A 26264-nucleotide genomic window follows, 5' to 3' on the forward strand; every position below is an offset into this window, starting at 1 on the left:
CTTCATGGGCCGCACACCGACGATTTCAGTTTCATTTCGATCCACACGCCTTATTCTATTACCAACGAAGGTTTACCAAAGGGAAGTAACTGTAAATCATGTTTACATTTGCTACACAGACTTACCTCCCTTTGGGACAAGGGAGGTAACTCTTAATTTGTAGTACGCGGTAAGCTCAAGTTTGCGTTCAACTTCAAGCATTGTTGTGGCCACCTATCACAGTTGGGAGCTTTGACTGGTGGCCGCGATAGTATTATATATAGAGAGATCCGTGAATGGGCTATCACTGTGAGGAGCTTGGTGTGGTGTGTGAGAGTGTAACGAAGGTGTCACGCGCTGGGAAGGAGCTTGTGAAGTTTTTAACAGACGCTGTTCAGAGTTCGGTCAGGGGACAAACACGATTACCTCCCTTTGACCATAAACAAAACCATTCCCGACTGCAGTGCAGTCAGTCCTTTGCGATGTTTATTTGCTATACCAAATTTATATTTAGAAAAAAAGAGAACCCCCATAAAGGAGAACGAATATTCAGATGCACGTTTTATTTTTAATTCACGTAGCTTTACCAGCTTGCATCGGTAGTACCGGGAGGGTCATGAACGCGTCACGTGCTGGAACGGCTTCGTGCACTCATTTCTTTTGTAGTTCGCGCAATGGTATGCTGAATGGCCACGGGTGTGGTTTCGTGGGCCTTGCGATTCGAGTCTGGCTTTATCCGTCAGATCCATCTACCGACAAACATCGATACGACTCCTTGGATTTGAGGAGCCGTGCCAATGATCGAAGGGATGTAACTGTAAATCCTGTTTACATTTGCTAAATTGACTTACCTCCCTTTGTACGCGCTAAACGCTTCTGTCTACCTACATAGCGATAGGCTTGCGTCACCAACAGTGGAACCAGTTTATGAGCACCCTTTGATTGACGGCGTATGCGAAATGTTAAAACAGGACACTGTGCGGAGTTCAATCTCTTTTCCAGCGCGTGACACCTTTGTTACACTTTCGTTAACATCGCTTCCGTCAGTGTGGAAGCGGCCATGACAAGAATCTTGAAATTTGCCCCCTAACCCCAAATGTGGTAACGTTTATACTTTTATTTTATGTCTTTGGGAATGCCATCATAGCGAACTTTAAACAGGTTTACACTGATCAGATTTCCCAGATGAATTTTGGTTTGTTTTATCAGATTGGTTCGAGATTACAGACATCACCTAAACTCCCCACCCCAAACCGTCCCTTACATTCTTACTATGCCAAGTACATGATAGTTTAAATGAAATAGAAATTCAAATTGAAAAACAAAGAAAATAATGTAGCTGGGGTAAGAGTAGATCTATTAGGCGTCACGACTCTCACTACTTGATGTAAACCAAAGACGTATATATACGTCCGTGTGTAAACATATCGGTCAGTCGGTTGCGTATTCAACTCCATGCCAAGTTGAAGCCAGCTATCACAGTGGGGAGCTTTGACATGGTGGCTGCGATGGAGCTCCGCGAACGGTTTATCGCTGTGAGGAGCCTACCGAGGGTGTAGCGAACGTGTCACGCGCCGGGAAGGAGCTTGTTCGGAGTTTAACCAAGGGAGATAACTCTTGAACAAAACACGATTACTTCCCTTTGACCATAAACAATACCACATGTATACCTTGTAGTCTTTTGTGATACATTTTTCTATACTAAATCCAGTTTTAGAAGAAAACAAATTGCATAAAGGAAGAAGAATATTAAAAAGTGCAAAAAGAGTTTTAAATCCGCAGGAATATCTGTTTATAAAGGCGTTTACCGTTTGTTTGTTTGTTTGTTTGTTTGTTCGTTTGTTTGTTTGTTCGTTCGTTCGTTAACGCCGCACTAGGCTATATTCCACCTACATAACGGCGGTCTGTAAATAATCGAGTTGATCGATTGCTTTAAGCCTTCAGTAAAGACCGTGAAAAATGGACAATCCCTCAATTCAAAGCTGAAACGTAGGAGAACAACCCGTGTCGTGTGATTATTTTGTGCTTTTCTGAACATACACACACACACAAAATGTATTCTATAATACATTTGGGGCAGTTTAAACTTACTGCACTTTCATAGACAATTTCTTAACAATCATTAGCAATTTATATGTGGACACTGCCTCCATAAGATGCAATATTAGTATATGAGTATCTTACGAAAACTTTCTCAATTTTGCCTCAAAATAATGGAAATATTTAAATCCTCCGTAAACGCTGTCTAGAGCTACTCAAACAAACCCAGTGGTGGCATATTTTTGTCTTAGTATGAAACAAATAAAGTCCTGGAAGTCTGACGGTGTAACAAGAAGTTTAGACAGTCGGTGATTGAATTACTCAAGTGTTATATGTTTGTTTGCTTGTCATTTCACGTCGCACTCAGCAATATTCCAGCTCTATGACGGCGGCCTTAAAGTAATCGAGTCTGGACCAGACAATCCAGTGATTGATATCGTAGGACATCGATCCACGCTGTTCGGATACGATTACATGCATCAACCAAGTCAGCGAGCCTAACCTCGCGATTCCGTTAGTCCCCCATTATACTTACAAGCATAGTCGTCTTTACGGTAAGCATAGTCGTCTTTACGGTAAGCATAGTCGTCTTTACGGTAAGCATGGCTTGCTGAAGACATATCTCATCCGGGTCTGTGTTATTAGAGACACATAACAAACAATGTCAAAATTGAAAACATGTTTAATCAATGTTTTGCTGCATAGCTGATACTTTTCAGCAGCGATTTTCAGCACTATACGGATTTTCCGGAATTTAAGCTATTGTTTCATTACAACAGCCCGGTCACATCAGCATCGACGGTGTCAAATATCATTTCCAGGTCATTGCTACAGAGAACAATGGAATCCTATGACGTGTAAAATCATATAAATTTTAATTTGAACTTTACACGATATACGGCTTTTCCACCATGACCGTGAAATTGACGTCCATAATTGTATGAACGACACAATTTGACGTTCATACGATTTTAACAAGACTGTATTCTTGAAATGGCGTAAACACTGACGGACTACTTACACATTCCTGGTTTACTTACACATTTTATACAGTTTGGCCCTCATTCTACATCTCCCCGAGGCAAGGGGGTTAACTGACTATGCGACTGGAAACTGGACTTTTACAGTTAGTTAACTCCATTGCTTTCGGGAAGATGTCATCCTATGAAGGTTCATACAAAGTGAAAGTAAAATTGTTTGATTGATGCATGGTAGATTTTCATTTGGCATATTTCCAAAAAAATAACGTAAGAATAAAAAAATAATAATCGGATGTAACTTTAATTTTGATATAAAAGTAACTCGTTCCACCGAAGACGCGTTCACATTGTACATGTACATTTATTCGTTGGCTGACCCGTATACACAAGCTAACATCCATTCTGTTACTCATACACCTGTGTTTTTTAATTTTGGTAATATATAAATACAAACTTAAACAACCGTAACAAAAACGAGGCACTATTTTCTTATATCTAATAATATTCCTATTATTCCATTCGTTTAAAAGAGCATAACTTTGATTCTGTACATCATTGTCAGGACCGATTGATGTTCATTGCAAGCTGGTTGAAATTAGTTGTGACGAAAACGTGGTCGTGCGAGAGGTCAGAGTTACGTCCCCTTACTTGCCGGCGTGAAAACAAAACATGTGTTGACAGTGAGTCTTTCCCTCGTTTTATAGGTAAGAATGAAAGACTTGCTCACACAGAGAAATACTAGTATGTTTGTGAATGTCGAGTGTTTAATTGATAAATATATGTTTTAAAATTATTATCGAGAATTAAAATGTTTTCTCCAACTAGCGCAGAAGAATTTTGGCACCCAAGACTCTAGTTTTATTTAAAAGTCGCAGTATTTATGATTATGGAATTGAACAATAATACATGGTATTGATGGTAATGCTCTTACAAATTATCGATCATAATGAAATCTGACATGTCGATAATTTATTAATTGTTCATAAACGTAGTGTTTATAATATTTATAAATGTTTTGGAAATATATTTATATCTTACATCTGCTGGTTGTGCTCAGAGAAAATTAAATTTCGCGGACGTTTTATCATCTGGGTATTAATATTTCAGTAGCTTCATTCAGCATTCTTCAGTTCAAACTCTATTTCTATTTATATTTGTATGAAGAGAACAAAGCCGGTTTCTCTTGACAGTAAGGCCTATAACATTTTTAAGTGAAAGTGAAAGTATCAAGACACTTAGCCTGTAGGTTGTAGCACTATACACAAAATATTTATATTTAATCATTGTAATGACAACAACAGTAAAAGGCAAATATGAGTCTGATTAACATGGCTCCAAATTGTCAATTCAAACTGAAAAGAATTCTAAATCAATTGGATCAAAATCTTTTACATGTCTCAGGCAAAGATTTTTCAAATTGGATGCATTTATGAGGATCGAGCATTACTGCGCATTTTCTCTTTACCTTTATTATTTTGGAGAAATCCAGTGGATTCCAAGGTAGAATAGATCCGAAGAACCCATGCTTGCCATTAGAGTTGACTAATGAGGATCAGGTGATCACAATGTGTGGCCATGTCAACCATGGGTCTGGCTGGCCAAGACTTGATCATTTACAGGTTGACAGTATATTGCTGGCATATTGCTTACCAAGGTGTAGAACAGTTTACTCTCACTCATTCACTCCAAAAAGTTTAATCATGAGCAGTGTTTTAATTAATAATGAAAGTCATAACCCTTTTGTTAAAATTCAAAGATTTAAGGAGTCCTCCGATTCAAAGACAAAAGTAAAGCCCCAAGACAAGGACATGCACCTCTTCAATTTGAATACTTAACTTTTGATAATATTTGTGATTTTACTTGATTTTACTCTGCACATTGTAAGCCATAATTTCTACCCTGGGACAGAATAGGTTGTCACTATCCCATGTTTGTTGAGGGTTGGTGGTCACAGTGTGCACTTGACTGATTGTGTGTCATCATATTACCTTGGCATTGGGAATGAATCATCATGATCATGTCTGCCTGGTCCAGAGTGGAATCTTTACATGTAGCTGCGACATTTACAGGTCGTCATAATTTAGCAACAATATTTACAATACATGCTCAAGTCGCAATGTTGTAACTGGAATATGTACAGATCATCGTGATGCAGCTGGAATTTTGCAGAAAATAGTGTCTTTATCTTAAAACAATATTCACTCAGTCACTCTAACCACTGAATTTGGTGTGAAACCAGAACGTGTTCAGCAATCAATCATGTTTATTCATGCCCATGTTTTTACAGTACGATCACTGGTGTCCAGCCGAAATAATGACATCTATCATCAAGCTACATGTATTCTCGGGGTCACAAGGAGAGAGCCCGCCCTGCTACATGCTGCAAGTGGATGAGTTCCGCTTCCTCCTTGACTGTGGCTGGGATGAGGACTACAGCATGGACCACATCCGAGAACTCAAACGGTACCAGACTTTATCTTCAGTTGCTCTTAAACCCAGATACCCCTTGATTCGAATACTGTGGTACTCAAACGGTACCAGATATTAACTTGAGTTGCTCTTAAACCAGGATACCCCTTGATTCGAATTCTGTAGAACTCAAACGGTACCAGACTTTATCTTGAGTTGTTCATAGACCCAGATTCCCCTTGATTCAAATACTGTGGAACTCAAACGAAACCAGACATTATCTTGAGTTGTTCATAAACCCAGATTCCCCTTGATTCGAATTCTGTAGAACTCAAACGGTACCAGATATTAACTTGAGTTGCTCATAAACCCATTGCTGTGTTTGAAATTCAGCATGAAAGTCAAAGGGGCCTTGTTATAACCCCATGTAAAAAGGGGCTGCTCGATTCAAATGCATGTACTGTGGCAGCAAACCTCAGGGACCCCTTTGGTTTCTAACAATGCCCCTGGTAGAATTGGCCCAAAGTAACATATGTTTGTTTAAGGGGACTTAAGTCATTGTAAATGGTTCTGGTTTTCAGACTCACTGACTTTGTAGGTTGTATGTCTTTGTACCCAGATGGTGTAAATGATGCTCATTATATCAACCACCGGTTGTTTGGACCAGATTTGATTATTTAGGCTGTCATGAAATAGCCGTGATATTGCTGACTGCTGACTGCTGCGCTAAACATTCATTCATTCAACATTTATTCACTTCTGTCATTCCTTCAAGGGGCTAATTTTCATTAACATAGGTGATGTGTAAAAAGTCAATATTTCATAAGCCCGACCCTTATCCTGTTTATCCAACATGAAAAATGGTTATAGCTGATACCTCACCAGTTTGTTTTGGTTCTGTTACCAATCAAGTGGCAATTTTTTTTAAATGTCGATGCTCACACAGGCGATATCTCCTGTGGGAGAAATAATTCAGGATTATGTGGTTAAATATAAGAACTTAAGAAAATACCAATTTAGGACCAAGTAATTGATTTTTCCCAATTTCCTAGGGCACTTAGTTTAGAATTGTAAATATATCCGTGGATTGTTGTCAATCTGTTTCAGCCACCTTCACCAGATAGATGCAGTGTTGTTGTCATATCCTGACCAGCAACACTTGGGTGCAGTCCCATACCTCGTGGGCAAAGCTGGTCTCTCCTGCCCCATATACTCAACTATTCCAGTGTACAAGATGGGGCAAATGTTCATGTATGACCTGTTCCAGGTAAAGCATCAGTTACCTCCCTTTAACTGGCCAACATTTTTTAAGTTATCATGGTTATTAGCATGTTTGATTCCAGGTATTTAGACATAGTTTTTTCTGTAAGAACTCGTTTTGAGATATGTTTTCTGGGACATATGAGGTTCTATTGATTTGTTTAATTGGAAGTTGGATTTGAACCATGAGAACAATTTGTAATGATTATGAAAATGAAACGGCTTGTTAATGGAATTTGAACAAGTTTAAAAATCTTGGTTATTTATTTTGATTTGCTTTATGAAATTTATGAAATAACATTTAATAAGAATACTTTACCTGTTTCAGTCTCGTCACAACACTGAAGACTTTGATATGTTTACATTGGATGATGTGGATGCTGCCTTTGACAAGATCATTCAGTTGAAGTACTCACAAACTATCACACTCAAAGGTGAGATGTTGGCATGCATGTGCAAGGCCTGTGTCCAGTATGTCCAGTTGTATTGAGTCCAGGGGCGGTCGGGTAGCCTAGTGGTTAAAGCGTTTGCTCGTCACGCCAAAGACCCGGGTTCGATTCCCGACATGGGTACAATGTGTGAAGCCCATTTCTGGTGTCCCCCGCCGTGATATTGCTGGAATATTGCTAAAAGCGGCATAAAACCAAACTCACTCACTCACCATTGCTCACTGTATTGAGTCCAAGAATGTGGATTATTTCATCACCCAACACCAATCTGTGTCATGTTCCCCAGAAATTTGTAAAAATTGAAGGATAGCTAACTTAAGTATCAAATTCAAGCTCTGTTTTAAAATGCAAATTTTAATAGAGTAGTTCCCAAGCACCGATCTATTTTCGCCATATTTGGGTGCCGTGGGGTAGCCTAGTGGTTACATCTTGCCTAAGGGCCTGGTTGAATCCCCACATAGGTACAAATGTGTCATGCCTGTTCTTGTTGAACACTCCCTCCAACCAAACCCAAAGGATTGTCTGATCTGCTATTAGAGCTGTTTCAATGAAATGTCTGATTTTTAACAGAATCATTGATGATCCACAATCACAATGGAGAAACTTGTCGACTCGAGAGTAATATTTATAAAAAAAAAACACCAGTGCATCTTCTCAGTCATTGGGGGCATGGGTGACCCAGTCGTCTAAGGCGCCTTGGGCTCGCCAGAAACCTATGATAGTGGGTTCGAATCCTGGTTCGCCCCAATCATGTTTCTAGGTTTGTCAGCACCATACCCATGCTCGTGGGTTTCACCAAAGTGGTAAATGTCTGAGACCTGCACCACTGTTGGGTTTTCCTCCCACATTAAGCTGACACCCTGTGATATAACTGGAATAATGTTAAAAGCGGTGTTAAATCCAACTCACTCACACTCCCAGTTCTAATGAAGACACTATACATAGTACTGCCATGGTGTGGCTAAATGAAACAATTGATGGTTTCCTGGGCCATATTCGAAAAAAGTAATCTTTCAACAACTCCTCTACCTCAATGATAGTGCAAAGATTGCTTGTGAAATTGGGACCTCTCGCATGAAACTATTTTGTTTCTATTATCAATGTAAACAATGGTTCCTGTGGGAATTCTGAGGCAGTGGAGGGTGCCAGTGTTCTTGTTCAGATTAGAATAGGGGATTGGTTGATCACAGCGTAACCACAGCCCGTTTAACAAAGTAGATTTAGCGCGACAAGTGTTGTGTATGTTGTAGTTTGTAAACTGTAGATTTACAATGGTACTACACCCGTGAAGATCCGGGGTAGAATAGGTCTTCAGCAACCCATGCTTACCGTAAGAGGCGGCTAATATTGTCACAAGAGGCGACTAACGGGATTGGTTGGTCAGGCTCACTGACTTGGTTGATGGATGTCATCATCCCAATTGTGTGGATGGATGCTCAAGATGTCAATCACTGGACTGTCTGGTCCAGACTCTATTATTTACACACCACGGTCATATAGCTGAAATATTGCGGAGTGCAATGTTAAACAACAAACAAACAAACGATGGTACTAGCACTAAGATGTGCACACTGTTTCCAGGCAAAGGCCATGGTCTGCAGATAACGCCCCTAGCTGCAGGTCACATGATCGGAGGCACAATATGGAAGATCGTCAAGGATGGGGAGGAGGAGATTGTGTATGCTGTAGACTACAATCACAAGAAAGAAAGGTCAGTTGTCCAAACCTGCAGCATAGTAATCACATTGATTTGCTTTCAATTTTTATTTTTCATTTTTTAATAAGATATAACCAGCCAACAAAGTACAGTGACATTTATGTGATGTGTGTTCCAGACATTTAAATGGCTGCGTGCTGGAGATGTTCAACAAGCCGTCGCTGATGATCACTGATTCTTTCAATGCAACATACAACCAACCTAGGAGACGGCTAAGAGATGAACAGCTCATGAGTGAGTGGCATGCACAAATATGTCTCATGTGAAATAACTGTGACAAAAGAAGAACCAATTGCAGATATGTCACGAGAGATGACTGACAAAGTCTTTGATGAGGGGTCATTAGAACATGTAGAATACACCAACTTTTGGTGTTCCCCATTGTAATATGACTACAATGATGCTAAGGCTTAAAAAAATAGAAGAATTGGTTCTCAGGCAATGACTTTTGAAAATAAAGTACGGGTGGGCTGTTTTGTTTTTTTTGTGTTTTTTTTCGCTTGTTGAAACTAGAATGTAACCAAATAAACATTGTGTACCATCAACCTGGGAAAGGGCATCCATACATTAACAAGGACACAAACTCCTATTGCCGCCATGACCATTACACGAAATGCGCAGGAAAGCAGTTCGCATGTAAGGGGAAGTAACTGAGTGCGATATTGGACTGCATTGTTTTAAAGTAGGATTTTTTAAATCTTTTTGAAAATGGAAATAAAAACGAAACATGCGGCAGACTTTTGGATGATGCGGGCAGTGCCTGGGAGCCAAGACTATTATTTCTTTTAGTCTGAAAGGAGTGAAAAGTGTACTCCTGCCATGAGATACATGTTGGACCTATGCTTGTTGTAAGAGGCGACTAACGGGATCAGGTGGTCAGGCCTGCTGACTTGGTTGATACATGTCATCATTCCCCAATTGCATAGGTCGATGCTCATGATGTTAATCACTGGATTATCTGGTCGAGACAAAAAGATGTAATATTTCTGAGTGCGGCATTAAACAACAAACAAACACACCAACAGATGAGGATGAAGTTTTTCTGACAAGAAATCAATGACAAATCTATTGGCAATATTCTGATAACTAATTTGTATGTTTCATAGCCACTATCCTACAGACAATGAGGAATGATGGGAATGTTTTGGTTGCTGTGGATACAGCAGGAAGAATGCTGGAACTTGCACAGTTACTGGTAAGTCCTTTGTGCATATCAGCTTAAGCATGTTAAATTTATGGGAACTGATAACAAGATGAGATATGATCATCACATCCAGCTATTGGGAAGGAAAGTGTGAGATGTTTGTGATTGTTTTCAATGTTTGGCACAGTGGTTGTCCAGAAAAAGTGACCTATATTAAAATTGTAGATGTTATATCAAGTTGTGGGAGCTAGAACTATCAGTTCCCTTTTCTTGTGTCTCTCTCCCTATGTTGGAGTCACTCTCCCTCTGTTTCTGTCACTGGCTCCCTGTATGTGTTTCAGGATCAGATGTGGAGGAGTGCTGAGTCAGGCCTCTCTCCCTATGTTGGTGTCACTCTCCCTCTGTTTCTGTCACTGGCTCCCTGTATGTGTTTCAGGATCAGATGTGGAGGAGTGCTGAGTCAGGCCTCTCACCCTACTCCCTTGCTCTCCTCAACAATGTCAGCTTTAACGTGGTCGAGTTTGCCAAGTCACAGGTAATACATGATCCGGCTCAAGCTTAAGATGTCTGCTGATGTATATTTGTGTTCACATATTTTAGAGTTGATACATGTCATCGATCCCAATTGCATGGATCGATGCTCATGATATTAATCACTGGATTGTCTGGTCCAGACTCAATTATTTACAGACCGCCGTCATATAGCTGGAATATTGCTGAGTGCAGCGTTAAACAACAAACCAACCAACCAAGCATATTTTAGAAAGATAAATACTGTGAACATTGTATATGATTTCCTTGTGTGCCTCTTAAGTAAACTGTGAACTGGACACAAAAGTTCATAGTCAAGCGCAATCCTATTTTTTTTTCTTTTGGACACTTCAAATAAATTGTTTAAATTTTGAAATGTTAAAAACTGTTAAAGATCAGCAAACATCCTTAATTTAGTGTTGATATGTGTTCATGTAGGTGAATCTGGTTGTATGAAAATGTGAAACTTCATGATAGGCTTCTTCAGGCGAAACCAAGCAGTTGCAGTCTGATGACCAACATGATATCTGAAGTGACTGCTGCGATAACTGCACTTCATCTGTACGTTGTTCACAGTGTGTCAACCTACCTGATAGGTCATTCAGCATTTATCTTCACAAATGCTCACTCAAGGAACAAGACCAGCTTTCTAAATCCACGGAACCTGAAAAATCGCCCATACCAAAAGACGTTAAAAGATGGTACTTGTTGTTACCCTGTCTGGCGCTCGGCATTAAGGGGCTAAAACAAGGACTGGTCGGCTCGGAGTCAGTATACTGTGTCTGAGTGGGGAATTCATGTTAAACTGCGGCATGGTATCTCAGTTAGCTAGCACTATAAATCGGCATCAGTCCAGACTAGTACAAGCAGCCACACAAACACACACGTACATGCACGTCGCTATATAAGTGCAATAATCTTGGACGTGATGTTAAACCCCATTTCACCTTACATCACCTCAGAGGTGTTTGGGTGAACTGGTTTTAGAAGCTGGACACCATTTGTTTAAGTTTGTTTCCACATAGGATCTAAAGAAGAATGAAAAATGCATAGTGTGAGATAGGATAAGTATATATGATATAAAAATACAATTTATTTTAAAATTTCCAATTTATTAAGTAAGACATTTTGCTGAAATGAGCAAGTTTTTTAGCTATGTTAACTCTGCAATGTTCGCATGATTCGAACATGGATTTCTTCACTATACCTCTATTTAAGGTGGAATGGATGAGTGACAAGATCATGCGAGCGTTTGAGGACAACCGCAGTAACCCATTCCAGTTCAAGCACCTCAAACTGTGCCACAACCTGGCGGAGTTGGCCAGAGTGCCGGAACCTAAGGTAGGCCTTCGCACTAATGCTGAGGATGCATGTTTGGCACCTTGATTTCATTTCAGGTTTTTATTCACAATGCAGCCATAGCATCCATTATAAAGACTGAAATTTTCCTCGCCCGTAGAATACCTTTACCACTACACAGACTGACTTGGGTTTTTGCGGATTTCTGCCCATGCTGTTGCGTGGTTCTGTTGTCCGACTCTAATTGAATTTTATTGTCTCTTAAAATTGCTGTTCAAGTGGTAAAATCACTGAAGAAGGGTAGTGTGTTGTTTCCATGTGGTATGTGGTGTGTGCTGAGTCAGTCTCTGTGACGGATCGAATGAACACTGCAGAAACCTTGACTATTTATTCACAGATTTCAGAGCTAGTATGGCCATTCTTGAAGAACAACTTTAACCCAACTTGGATATAGCTGAAATTTTTAGCTATTATCGTCCTGTAGCAGGGTTTTACCAGAGCTCCAGATAAGCTGCGTATCTGTGTAAAATACGCATCAGAAATGCAGAAATATGCAGTAAAATAAAATCCAAGCATATCAAATACGCAGCGAACATTACAGATACGCTACAAAAATAAAACTTGTGCGTATCATCAAAATATTGTGAAGTAACCCTGCGTATTCGATAAGCAAGTCAGCAACTTATTTTGAAATTATAAACTGGGATTCCGTCAACCTTGCCAAACTCCACAATGACAGTTACATCATGATCATTTGCCATCACACTTTCTTGTGGAAGTATCGTGGTATTTTTTAGTATAAAGCTCTCGAACCCACACGACACCAGTTTGCAGGGACTAGATGTATAGTGTTTTTAAATATTTAACTTAAATACCCACATGTATAAAAACTAGTGGGTAAAAGAAATTTGAATACCCAGATAGAATTACTGATACCCAATGATTTTAAAATGCATGAGTAAAATACCCACAACACCAAAACTTATCTGGAGCTCTGTTTTACAGGATACGCAATATTGCATCTTATGTGGATACCCGTGAGAATTGATGCAAACAATTTACAGTGCAAGTCCTATATGGCACAAGGCAGTATAGCTGTATAACTCATTAAATTTATCACTGTAGCTATGTGTAGGTTGCATGTTACATGTTTAACTGACACTTCTATTCTGACAAAGTTCATTGTGTCGGCATTGTCAATGGTTGCTTTTTCTTCTCTACACCATTGACAACCTCATGGATGAAGGCTGCTGAGGGTGTCCAATGAAATGACATCAATAAAATTATTTGGAATCATCTGAAGGGGGACAAATGTCACTACAGGAAACAGAATTTTGACCCCAGAAGTAATGAATGATCTGTGGGGAGGTGTGTCCTGAGTCGTGCTGGGCTCCCCAAAGTGGTAAATTTACGACCTGTATCACTTCAGACATTCCTCCATCACTAAGCTGACTCATATACATGTATTACGCTGAGAACTGAAAGGCTTTTGAATGTGGCATAAACCAAACTCACTGACCATGCTGACTTAGGCATGTGGGAGACCCCGCAAGTTTGGAGACATTTCCTGTCAGTTTTACTCATTTCCAATTTTGGAGCAAAGTTGAAGCTCTGAGAGCTGTTTCAGAATTATAGCCCATGACGACTACCATCATTTGGTGTTTACTTGTCATCAGCACAATTTAGTAGTCTTCAGCTAGCAGACTAGTGAAATTTTCAAGTCTGAAATGATTGATGTTATGAGCAAAATCTGTCACTGTCTGCACACAATAAATCCATCAAGTCACCAAGCCTGACCACCTGATAGCTTCGTTTGCTTGGGGACCTATTTGTATTGAAATCCCGATAGGGTCTTGCAATATGAATAATGCTAATTCAAAGACCAGGTTTGCATCAATCATAAAAGTCGTACACATCCTATGATGTTAAATATTCATCCTAACAGATGCTTTTAATCACACAACCTTAAGCTCTGAATTACTTCTTGAGACCCATTTTATGCACTGTAGATATTAAAGGGAGACAATTCTGTCGCAACAAGTGCCCTGACTGTCTTGTTGCAGAGCCTGTTATTGAACAAAGTGATTTCAATTGTTTATGCTTGAAGGTAAGGTGATGTTTCCTTTGTTCACACCTTATTTACAAAGAGGTCCTGCCGATAACCCATTAGAGATCACTGTGCATGGTGTGTATCACATCCAGCTGCCATTCAAAAACAAGAGGCTAGGTTTCTTATTGAGGGGAATGCAGGGTCCATGTGGTCTATGTCTCCATTAGGAGCATGGTTTATGTATGGCCATGCTCTAAATGTCAGCCCTCTAGAACTTGTGTGGAAACATGCCGTAAAATATAGAAGTGTAAAACCATGATATTGACCTTCTTCTTTCAAGTCCATTACTGCATTAGGAAGCATGTTTGAATGGAGTTGTCACTCAGGGTGTGGTATCATTCACGTGTCATTCACCTTATCTTTCATGTGGTAATAGGCCGGCTCTGCGGTGTAGGGGATAGAGTGTCTACCCAGAGAGAGAAAGTCGGTGGTTCTATCTACTGGACATGACATACCAAAAGACTTTAACATTTGGTACTTCTTGTTACCCTGCATGCTGCATGGCATTAAGGGGATAAAACAAGGATTGGTCAGCTCAGAGTCAATATGCTTGTTGTGAGAGAAGAAGCCACATACACACACATGTGCACGTCGCTACACACGTGCAATAATCTTAAAACACTCTGTGATTTAGTGATATGAGGATTAAACTTGTGTTGCCTGGTCATGGCGGTATTTTCAGTGGTAAAGTAAGGAAGAGAATTTATGGATGTCAACTTCTTTATGAGCAACACAACGTTTCAGAGTATACCGTATTCGATGTAATAAGCACCCAGGGCGCTCTCAAAATTAGAAATAGTGGGCTCTTATTAGAATATTTTTTTGGTGAGAAAAAACCAGAGTTGAAAATCGGAATTTCATGGTTTATGCTGACAGCCTGAAATACATACGACAGATATATTTTTCGAGAATTTAATTGCCCATAATTAAGGATGCGTATAACACACAAGTGCGCATTATACACGAATAAATAAGTCTTGTGTACATTGATCAATCGGAAGGGGTGCTAACTGGGATTATGCACTCGCCAATATATTAGCAAATATCGCCGTGGGTGCTTATTAGAGTGGGGCGCTTATTACGTTGAATACGGTATGCTTACTGCTGCATCGGGTGAATAAATGCCATCAGACATAGTGTAAGCATGTACTCCGAAACGTTGTGTTCCTCATAATAAAGAAGTTGACATCCATATATTCTCTTCCTTATGTGTATCACTTCTAAATGCCTTGCAAAGAAGTGGTAAAGTGGTTGATTACTTGGGGTATCTTTTGTATCACTCATGTTATTTTGATCTATAATGGTCTATAGACCCACTCTTCCAAAATGTTGAAAAAAAAACCAACCTAAAGAACAATATATTTTTCTTCCAAACAGATTGTTAACTTGTTTCAGAAATGTAAAAGGGACAGGAAGGGAGATTTCCCTTTGACTTTGTCATGGCATTCATTTAATTTATCCCCTCTGACATTTGTAAAAGAAACAACTTTTTAAGATTCTGCTTTGACCATGGATATGTTTTACCTCATGACTTAGGAAATGAGCTGTCAGTCCAGTAATAAGAAAGAGTCAAACTAGAGATGAGAATCAATTGCTAAAAAACAGAGCAAGTCAAAATATATGACTGATAGGGACTTGAGACATGCCCAACAGCATGACACTCTGATGGACATACATGTCATGTATCACTTTTGACTTACTACATGTTTAAAGTTTTTATCAAGTTTATAAGCTGGATTTATTTTCAACAATATGGTTGATAGTTGCCTTCATACCAAGATACCTGTGTCTGTAAACAATCCTTTTGAAAACCATGGCATTTGTGCTTGAGAAATTGCATTAAATACATTGATTATCAGAAATAACATGACTGAACCTTTAATGTCTACTGGCAGGATGTCAAGAAGGTTTATGTTAATGTTCACATCAGCATGGTTTTCTTGGACTGCTGTCACATGACAGTAATTGACAGTAATAAATGACAGCGATATTCTTACTACTGATGGGTTTTTTTATACTGTTTTGGACCTTCACAATTAATTTGTCACTACAATCACTGACCTGCTTACAGATGTTTGAATTATCATGAGATACAATGACATGCATCAACGAAGGCCCATGAAGTTCCGGGTTAGAATAGGTCTTCAGCAACCCATGCTTGTCATAAGAGGTGACTAACGGGATCGGGTGGTCAGGCTCGCTGACTTGGTTGATGCATGTCATCTATCCCAATTGCGTGGATCGATGCTCATGTTGTCAATCACTGGATTGTCTGGATTACTTACAGAAAGCCGTCATATAGTTGGAATATTGCTGAGTGTGGTGTTAAACAACAAACAAACAAACATGCATCAACCAAGTCAGCGAAACTGACCACCTGATTCCGTCAGTCGCCTCTTATGACAAGCATTGTCACCTTTTATAGCAAGTATGGGTTGCTGAAGACCTATTCTAACCCGGATCTTCATAGGTCCAGTCAGTCCCTGTTGTCTGGCTGCCCTTGTGTGAGGTTTAACCCATGGTTTTGATACTCTCACTCAGTCAGTATCTGTGGTCTGGCTGCCCTTGTGTGAGGTTTAACCCATGGTTTTGATACTCTCACTCAGTCAGTATCTGTGGTCTGGCTGCCCTTGTGTGAGGTTTTACCCATGGTTTTGATACTCTCACTCAGTCAGTATCTGTGGTCTGGCTGCCATGGTGTGACCATGTACACATGGTATTGATACTCCCACTCACTCAGTAACCATGGTAACTGAGGCCTGGTCAATTGGTGTCAGATTTCCAAATCAGTCAGTCCTACAATTCCTTTAACTTGACTTCATATGTGACCCCCCTAAATGTCCAAGCTTCCTCCCACACAGTGCACACAATACAATGGCAGAGCGCACAATGACAACCGGTAACATACTGGCCATTTCATCATGCTCATGCAATAATTGACTCAACTTCATTTGAGCTGTGAGCACATTTAATGAAATGTGGTCTGAAATAGCATGTAATAATGCTGGCCGTCCTGTTCAAGGTCTCTGACAAGCCTGTGGGCATTTTGTCTGATGTGGAAAATGTGGTATTTATCCTGGCCCAAATGGAGCAGACACACAGACTCTTAACGATCACTTCTCCACACTCTGCAGCAAAGTAAGTTACAGCCAGTGAATTACGGCTGTCTTATTTTGATTTCAGTTGTCAGAATTCTCTTCAAGGGAACACAGACACACTGTCAAATTGGAAATTTGAAGTGCTAAGTCATATGACCAAGGTTAATTTAGCAGCCACAGTCACGTAAAGGCTAAATTGAATAACATAATGTAAAAAATCAGGGTCCCAGAATGCTGTGGATGCAGCATTGGTTGACCTCTATGGTAGTACAGTACCATTGGTTGGTAGGTGGTTAGCTTGTCCATGGGACAGCTCAGTGGTAGTGCCATTAAGTGCTATTGATGTAAATGTGGCAGAAATATTCAGGGATTAAATATGGCAACTGGGCAAGTCAGTCGGTGTCAAACATATTACAGTCTACTTGTCCAAACTTGGCTCTTTGCACCATTCTCAGTAGCTATTCTATTATTATGTGCAAAATACCGAAAGAAGTTTTTACTCTGGTTTGAGACAAGTGCTGAAGTCTGAGACTTGCTGAATTTTGTCATCACAATTTTTCTTAATTAAAACAAACAAAAAGACATATATTTAGAGAGATACATTTTATCTGTATTCAAGTCCATGAGTTCTAATCAAGTTAACTTTTTCGTTATACTGATATTTGTAGTTGATGGAAGGAGAGCCTGATGTCCCTTTTTCATTGTATTTACTGGTTCTGAGCTGTATGTCATTGGTTCCAGTTGATTAACTGGGTTTAGAGAAGTTACATCAAGGACTACATTTCAAAAACATTATCTGGGAACAGATCATTTCTGACAGAACAATATCAAGGTTAAACATGTTAAAAAGACTTAAAAATTTCAAGCAAAAACTATGAAAGTATGCAACGGTAATCAAGGCTGCAGTTAACTTTTTTTGACAGGGGGAGCAAATAAGATTATTCATATCTTATTCAAGTTAACTTCACAAGGAAAAATGTTTTCTATAAAAAAAACCTGGCTACAGCACTGGTAATGCAATTTAATCGCACATGGGTCGATCTAATGTGTGTGAAAAACATGTTCAAAAGACATTTGTAGTTATGTTTATCGAGCAGTGTTTGGTTTTTTCAAACATGCACATGCATTGCTTCTTCTCACAGGGCAACGACACTATGACCTGGTGTATTGTCTATGACATATTTTCCTGTTGATCTTACCATTATTTTCAAAAAATGGTCACAAAAGTAAAGGAATTGTTTATATATTGATACTAATTACCTGTGGCCTACATCAGGTCATAACAAAGCCAGTTAACCTGAGTGGAGCAATCTATCATGAATAAAATACTCTATTGTAAAAAAACGTTTACGTCACACATTGTCTCTGTGTATATGTAACCATGGTAACTGCAACTTAAAATGTGTGAAAAGGCTTCACACCAAGTGTTTGGACGCTAAGCCTTAGATGTTTCTTGTATTGCTGTGTTTATTTACCTAATTAGCTCTTTGACATTTTCTGTCATCTCTTGGACCATGGGTATATGTATTCTCTAAAGACGTGTACTGCAAGATTGCCTTTGGCAGAGGAGGAAATTGGTATTTGGATTTGAAGAGTTTTATCCGGTCTGATTGGACAATTTAATAATGTTTGTACAAATCCTTTTCTGCGTACAGTTATCAAACATCCGTTATAATTTTTGACTTCGAGTGCTTGACCTGTGGTCATGGTGGTCAAGAAGCTCAGAAAGGAAGACAGTTTTATGGCCTTGAGTTTAAATATCTCATTAAATAATTGTTTGAATTACTTTTTGTAATTATAATATTGACTTATATCATATTAGTTGAAACGGAACTATCAAAGAGGATTTTCCTTACCTGTTGAATGGGTACAATGTGTGAAGCCCATTTCTGGTGTCCCCCAACATGATATTGCTGGAATATTGCTAAAAGCGGCGTAAAACCATACTCACTCACTCACTTACCTGTTGAAAAATAGATCAAACTTTACGTATGACATCTCAGTTTCTGTACAATTTGAAATTATCTGGCCAAATGTGTTCTTATGATATGGATACTATGACTAATGAGGCTAGTTTTGTATGGTAGACTGTTGCATTGCGACACTGTGCAGAGTGAAATATGTGTAGGCTTGCAACCACACATCAGTGCAAATGAAGACTTCAGCTTACTTCACAACATAAGGTGTGGAATCTTTGGTAAGATTTTGACCACCAATGTTGGATTTATAACAGAAGGAAGATCCTGTTCCAATCATGCTTGAGACATCGATTGATGAATGCTCATACTATTGACCACTAGCTTGTGGGATCCAGGCCAGATTTTGCATATCTTTGTTGGTGAAATACAGTAAAAATGCACTTAAAAAAGACATGCTTACTCAGCATCTCCTATGTTGCAGCGTTTGACAATAAAGTGGTGCATGTTTTGGCATTAATGTCTCACAGTGACAGAACTGATAATATTTTATGGACTTTCCAATTGAAAACTCAGTCTTTATGGTGCCTGGAACCAATTTTATGTCGTTCCTGAAAAAGTCATAAGGTAATGACTGTTGTTTGCTGTATGGCTATATAGGGAGATGTTAAGAGTGTACTGTAATCGGCAAACGTGACCTATGACTTATAACAGCTTCATCCCAATGCCCCAAAACGAAACACAGGTCATAAGATATGATGCAACTTCCGGAAATTTCAAATATTCCAGAGATACGCCCATACAGCACAATGTTAAAATGCCCCATTGTATTTGAAAATGTGGGCCTTTTTCAAATTTAGGGGTAAAAGCACAAGGTCCCACCCTAGAATAATCCCTGCCACTTCTCTTTTATATGTGAGGCAGATTATTTTCAAAAATAAGTGTGTAGTTCTTTTCTCTCAGCAGGAAATGGGTAGGATGAGATTGCGATGGAATACAAAACCTTCTTGTACCTAACAGGCAGCTTTGATTGTATGTTCCCCAGGGAGCTGAGAATGTAAAACACGAGGATACATTACCTTGGGTAATAATGTCAAATACTTTGCACTTTTATCATGTTTATTGTGTTTCATGTTTCTGATTGCCCAATTATCATCACTTTTACTTGTTGGCTCTGGTTCCTGCAAGTCTTGTACTGAAATGTCAGTGGCAGTAGCAGGACTGGAAAGCTTTAGCTGACTGTTACATCTGACTCGACAAGACATGGTCTGATTCAAAATTTAAGATTGAACAAACTCTTGTATCAAACTGTTATCACCACTCAAGAGAAGTTAAAGAACACCTGATTTTTGCATAATGGTATGTTCTTGACTTCTTTTGAGTTGCATACTTTTACAAATTCAATTTAAGTGATTTTTATGTCTGTCTGAGCATTAGTGACCTTCTACATGGCACTTGTCAATGCATTATCATGTAGATTCTTCTTGTCAACTTTGTCTTTTTTTGGGCAATCACAAGGTTTTGAGAGTTGAATTTTCCAAGCAATTAAGTGATGAAAAATGTAGTATGTTCAATATACTATAAATGTCAGATGAAAATCATAAACAATAAAAAAAATGTAGGTACATTTATTTTTGACAATTTTCAGTATCTTAATCTTAATATAAACTAATTTATAATTTGATTTATGCAGTGTCCCCTATAAATTACAGTATATGATACCAAACATGATATGGTTTGCTTGACTGGCTGCAGTGTAACCAATAGAGTCCTGTGTCTGGTTACCATGCAGGCAGGTAGATACAGCAACCGCAGCCAGCAGAGAACGCTGTTACTGATGATGAAGTTTTCCCACTTGTAATTCGTGTCCAAGTCTGAGGCATCCAGCGGGAACAGTATTGGAAAGCCTCCACTAACTGGCATCTAAGTGGCTCCGGGCACTTGCTAATGAGATATATCGGAAGAACTGATCAGACATCTTAAGGTAGTCTTTATTGGAAATGGATACTTGTCACTGAAAGGCTGATTCTTGGAATGGATCGGAACATGTTTGGCCTCTGTCGTAGAGGAAAATGATGTTCTGTGTTATTTGTTCATTTTGAAAAAAATGACATTAAGTAGAAAAAGATGAAAGTGATAGGGATTGATTTTTGGCTGCCATGTGTCTTTAATACATGTGATTGAGAGTGAGCTGCGATGCTCTCAGGACGAGTATTTAAGACTGGAGGCCAACTTTGCCTGGAATGAGGCCTTACTCTATGAGGCAACTGATCTTTGACCAGTTGGATGTTTGAATTTTAATAATACTGGTTTGACTAACTCTATGTTCTCACTTAGAACTTGATTTGTTCACTCACAGTGTCTAATCTCGTTTTGTATTAATTTCTTTGTGTGTGTGTACCAAAGTATTTTTACGGTATGTTTTTTTTAGTTATTTTCATTCCTTCAGCCTGTTACATAAGTTCACAAAGAGAATTTCTTGTCAATTGTTGTTCTAGTCAATTGTTAATTTATGTAACACTAGATCAAAGAAACATATTAATTGAAAAGTCACTGCACAATCTTGCTTTGTCAAATAAGTAATTTTGCTTTCTGTTTTGGAAAGACATATTTTGAACTCTATATTCTTTCTACGAGAACTTAAAACGCACACTTAGCTCAACATCAAATTCAAATTCAGATTTCAGCCCTTTTGATCTGACAGGAATAGAGCAAAAATATTTTCTTTGGAACCTGACAAAAAAGCCTGTGGCAAAGTATGTGTTTCATATTTCCATGTATGTATTGCTTTGAAGGAGACCTCCTGTGAACAATGGTCTTTAGTGCCTTTGGCTTCCTTCCACAGAGTGATGGTAAAGTTATGTCATGTTTCCCCCTCTCCCTCCCTCCCTCTCCTTTCCCTGCCTTCTTCCCTACCCCATTGTCACTCCATTCCTCCTCTCACTCTTACCCTCCTCTACCCCTCACTCCTTTCTTCCCTCCTTATTCCTTCATTCTTTCCTTAATTCCCTTTCCTACCTTTCCCCCTGGCTCTTCCCTCCTCATGCCTTCCCTCCCTTACCCTCACTCCTTTCCTCCCTCCCTCTCATTCCTTCCTTTCCTTCCCTTCCTTCTCCCTCCCTCTTCCCTCCTCATGCCTTCCCTCCCTTACCCTCACTCCTTTCCTCCCTCCCTCTCATTCCTTCCTTTCCTTCCCTTCCTTCTCCCTCCCTCTTCCCTCCTCACGCCTTCCCTCCCCTAACCCTCACTCCTTTCCTCCCTCCCTCCCTCTCATTCCTTCATCCCCAACCCTTATCACCCTCCTCCCTCCCTCAAACCCTCCTTCAAACCCTCACTCACTCCAACCCTCGCTCACCCATCCAACCCACCCATTAAATCAGCTCCCCAGTCAAACATGCACTCATCCAGTCCTTCCTTGTCTTTCACCATCTGGCCAGCAAATTGTTGGTACAGTACCATGCCTGGACTCTGCCTGTCAGCCTGCAGCCTCCAGCTTTGTGCTGGTGTGAGTTATGATGGACATGGGACAGACCAATTCCACTTGTTTACAAGCAGCTGGTCACTGCTGAGAGATTCCACTGTGATGGCCTGGCTGGAGTACTTGTCTTAGGACAGGGCAACTTTCAACAAGGGCCACCATTAATTAGATGTACCAGTTGCCTTCAGCTTGTAGCTTCTATCTTCATCTTCACTTTATACACAAAGGATGGTATTTAATTGTGCCCTTTATTTCGGAATCAGAAATTATTTTATTTTTTATTCGCTTTCTCATTATCTGGGGTTCCTTGGGATACAGAGATCATGGATAGGATGACTTGGAGACAAGTTGGAATGGAAAGAATATGTGTTTGTTATGCTTTGTGTGTTGCTGTTGTGTTTCTTAGATCTATCGGGTTAGAATTGGTCTTCAGCAACCCTTGCTTGTTGTAATAGGTGGACAAGACAGAGACACCCAACAGGATCGGGTGGTCAGACTCACTGACTTGGTTGATGCATGTCATTGTATCCCAATTGCGTAGATTGATGCTCATGATGTCACTCACTGGATTGTCTGGCTGCTATCATATAGCTGGAATATTACTGAGTTTTGAGTGAAACAACAAACAAACAAACAAATCTTAGATGTCTGTTAGGCATGTTGTAAAGCTATTGTAGCCTAAGGGTATAATCGTGTGTACTCCAGTGCCTTATGGATGGGTTAGGTGGTCCATTGTTTGTTTTTGTCAGTTTAAGGATACAACTGAACAGAGCCGAAAGCCGTAATCTTTGAAGGAGACAGAGATCTCAACTGATTTGTTCTTTCAATGTAATGTTTTGGTACAGTTTTTCTGGTACGGACATGATTATTTAATTCTGGTTCAATCAGATCTTCAATTGCAGTTCCATGATGGACTGCCTCCGTGGTCTAGTGGTAGAGCATCCGCCCAGAGAGTGGAAGGTTCGGGGCTCGATCCCCAGCCGCGTCCTACCAAAAGACAGTGCTCAGCTTTAAGGGGCTAAAACAAGTACAGGGCCCCATTGCACAAAGTGATCTTAGCGCTTTGACTGTATTAAGCCAATGTTAGAGAAATGCATGTCACTATGTAAGTGCAATAATCTTGGATGCAACACTAAACCCCATTTCACTTCAGCTCTAACTGAGATGGAACGACTTGTGAACTGATGAATAAGGTTCCCTTTGCCAATTGTTTGCTGTCTTGTTAGAATACATTTGTGCAACAATGACAAAGACATGCAGGGATTTTTCGAGGGCTCGAAACTCAGTGCCTTTGGCTGCTGAGGCAATTTGGGAGAAAAACTACTTTTTTGCTCAAATTTGCCAGTGAGATACAAGTCACTTCCATAAAGCCATGATATATGTTATAAGTATATAAAATGACTTGGGAATTTTGTTATTACAATTTGGGAATTTGTACTGACATTTGCTGCAGAGTGTGGCAGACTGTTGGCCTCTGAGCTCTACATTAGTCCTGGTAGCATATCTTAGGGCATACTTTTTGATTTCTTTGTAAACTTTTATGGCTGGGGAAAAATATTATAAGCAAAGCTGAATATTGCTGAATATACTTCTGTTTGAACCAATGTGAAGATGAACTGTAGAGTGTGTGCACCATGTTTAGATTTTTGGGTTAACCTATAGGTTTGCAATTCATCTTCATTTGACAGTATACGGTTGATCTTGACCACATATATAGGAGGTCAGTAAAGAGGTAATTAGTTACAAGATGTTACAATCTGTAATCCTTCAAGACCGACAAAACTGGCTTGTCAAACATGTCTCACATAGAAATATGTTCAGATATATTCAGCATGCATTCAGCAGCAGCAAACAAATACTATTTTATTATATGGGGTCAGCAGGTCTGCAACCTAATTTTGTTTAAACATGTCACACGTGTAATTTCAGTGTTTGATTACAACCCTACCAATTATGGCATCCTTCACATTTATGCCAGTTGTTATTATCACAATTAACACTCACTGTCTGAACACAGTGTCACAATGACTTGGAAGAGATAATCATCACAGTGTGAACTCTGTCAAAGAAGATATATAGACACCATTGGCGCCACTGTCTCTGACATTTCCGAAGAGAAACTGCAAAGGTGTTTCAGGAACTAGGTAAGAGGAATAAGTGACAGCTGATCATTAAGCACATGTAGGTGTTCCTGGCTTGACCAGGTTATCAAATGGGCAATCCATCACAGTGTTTACTCCTGAAGGAAGCCATGGCACTGTCAGTGTGAAAGGTAGGCTTGTTTCCACCTGGGTTGTAGTGGGACTGACAAGCACCTGCTAGGTCTGGAGGCTTCAAACACTGGGGAAGTGAGAACATTGCATGATGTATCATCTCTACTTGATCTAGTTTTGTTGATCATCAACTTGAGAGTGCAGTGCTGTCAAGTAGGAAGCTTCTTGAAGAATATGACACTGTGTGGTCTATACATCATGATACATCGATCATACTCTTAACAGTTTGTTTCCAAGTGATATTCTGTGTTTTGCATAGGGTTGTCATCGTACATTGTCATGTCGATGTATCAATTTGATAAGTATTTATGAATATCCATACTAAATTGCCTATATGTTAAAGAGGGTAATTTATTTTTTATCCATTTTCCGTCTGATAAGGAAGTTTTTTAAAATCATTTTGAAGTTTATTTACTCCACATAGTGAAAACTTTGCGTTCTCTCCGGTGGATATGAGTGAGTGAGTTTATGCTTTACGTCACATCGCCAATATTTCAACCATATCGTGACGATCTGGTTGATATGACCTGAAGAGTAAAGTTATTTTTGTGTACACACATACATTTATCATACTGATTTTGTTTACACTTTATTCAGTGGATGTTACCAAGGTTTTGTAAACACTGTCATCAATCATTTGTCATATTTGCACCGAATGTCACTGAAGCATGCAAACTATAATACTTTCATTTGTGACAAAGAAGTTAAGCAAGAGGTTGATAGTACCTCAAGAGATATTTTTTTTCATTTCCCTTCTCCGCATTTACTATTTCGGAAGCGTGGGTGCATTAGTTCATTATGCTTCGGAAATCAATATACATTCATTCCTCAGAGGTCTGTAAATACCATGAAGATAGTATAATCAATAAAGGACAGTCATCATTTTAGCTTCATGTGTTCATCTCTTAGTGACAACTGTCCAAAAGATGAAGACTTAATTACTTAAGATTCCAAGGAGCAGCCGTGGGTTGAAAGGCCATGCTAGCCTAAGGGCAATATTCCCGAACCTATCGTCCATACAGATGGTCAGTTCATCATTGTTGTCCGAGGCATCCAATATCGAACACCCAGCAGTACCAAACACGCTGGACCCAATAATGACCAGTACTCGACAAACAAAGCATGTAGGGGCCATTGACTTTCAAGGTGATCTGCATAAATCAGTGTGTTTGCTCAGTGGGCAGGCAGGTAATTACCTCAATGGTCATTACCTGGACATGTCCCTGCTGCCTGTGATGACCAAAGTCTGACCAGTGGGGAGAACTGGCAGTACAGGCTATTCCATAATTGTAAACATAGCAATTTGGTTTTTTTCATTAGGCCCAGATTGACATGTGCATTATTGACAGTGTACAGAACTATTTACTGCTTTGTGAGGAGACGGTAGACAGCGCTGGCTTTTAAACCAGGCATTAGGCGTTGATTGTTGCCGCACTTGCATGAAGGAGGAATCATAGAGGGATAATGGAGGCTTGATTATTAGATTAAATATACACAAGATGATTATTAGATTAAATATACCAGATGATTATTAGATTGAACATATACCAGATGATTATTAGATTGAACATATACCAGATG

General features: G+C 39.5%; 1 protein-coding gene across 1 annotated transcript in view; it reads left to right on the plus strand.

Annotated features, from left to right (window-relative positions):
- Positions 1-3604: 3604 nt before the first annotated feature.
- The window catches only part of LOC124144542 (cleavage and polyadenylation specificity factor subunit 2-like), a 217482-nt gene continuing 194822 nt past the window's right edge, over positions 3605-26264 (plus strand). Inside the window, exons 1-9 of the mRNA XM_048403949.1 lie at positions 3605-3703; positions 5287-5462; positions 6516-6675; positions 6997-7102; positions 8699-8828; positions 8953-9068; positions 9941-10029; positions 10415-10513; positions 11728-11850. Of these exons, the coding sequence (XP_048259906.1) occupies positions 5314-5462; positions 6516-6675; positions 6997-7102; positions 8699-8828; positions 8953-9068; positions 9941-10029; positions 10415-10513; positions 11728-11850 (972 nt within the window). The 5' untranslated portion in view covers positions 3605-3703; positions 5287-5313. The remainder of the gene's footprint in view (positions 3704-5286; positions 5463-6515; positions 6676-6996; positions 7103-8698; positions 8829-8952; positions 9069-9940; positions 10030-10414; positions 10514-11727; positions 11851-26264) is intronic.

The sequence above is a fragment of the Haliotis rufescens genome, unplaced genomic scaffold (assembly GCF_023055435.1).
Source record: "Haliotis rufescens isolate VD_foot unplaced genomic scaffold, xgHalRufe1.0.p SCAF_3, whole genome shotgun sequence".
NCBI classification, from domain to species: domain Eukaryota; kingdom Metazoa; phylum Mollusca; class Gastropoda; order Lepetellida; family Haliotidae; genus Haliotis; species Haliotis rufescens.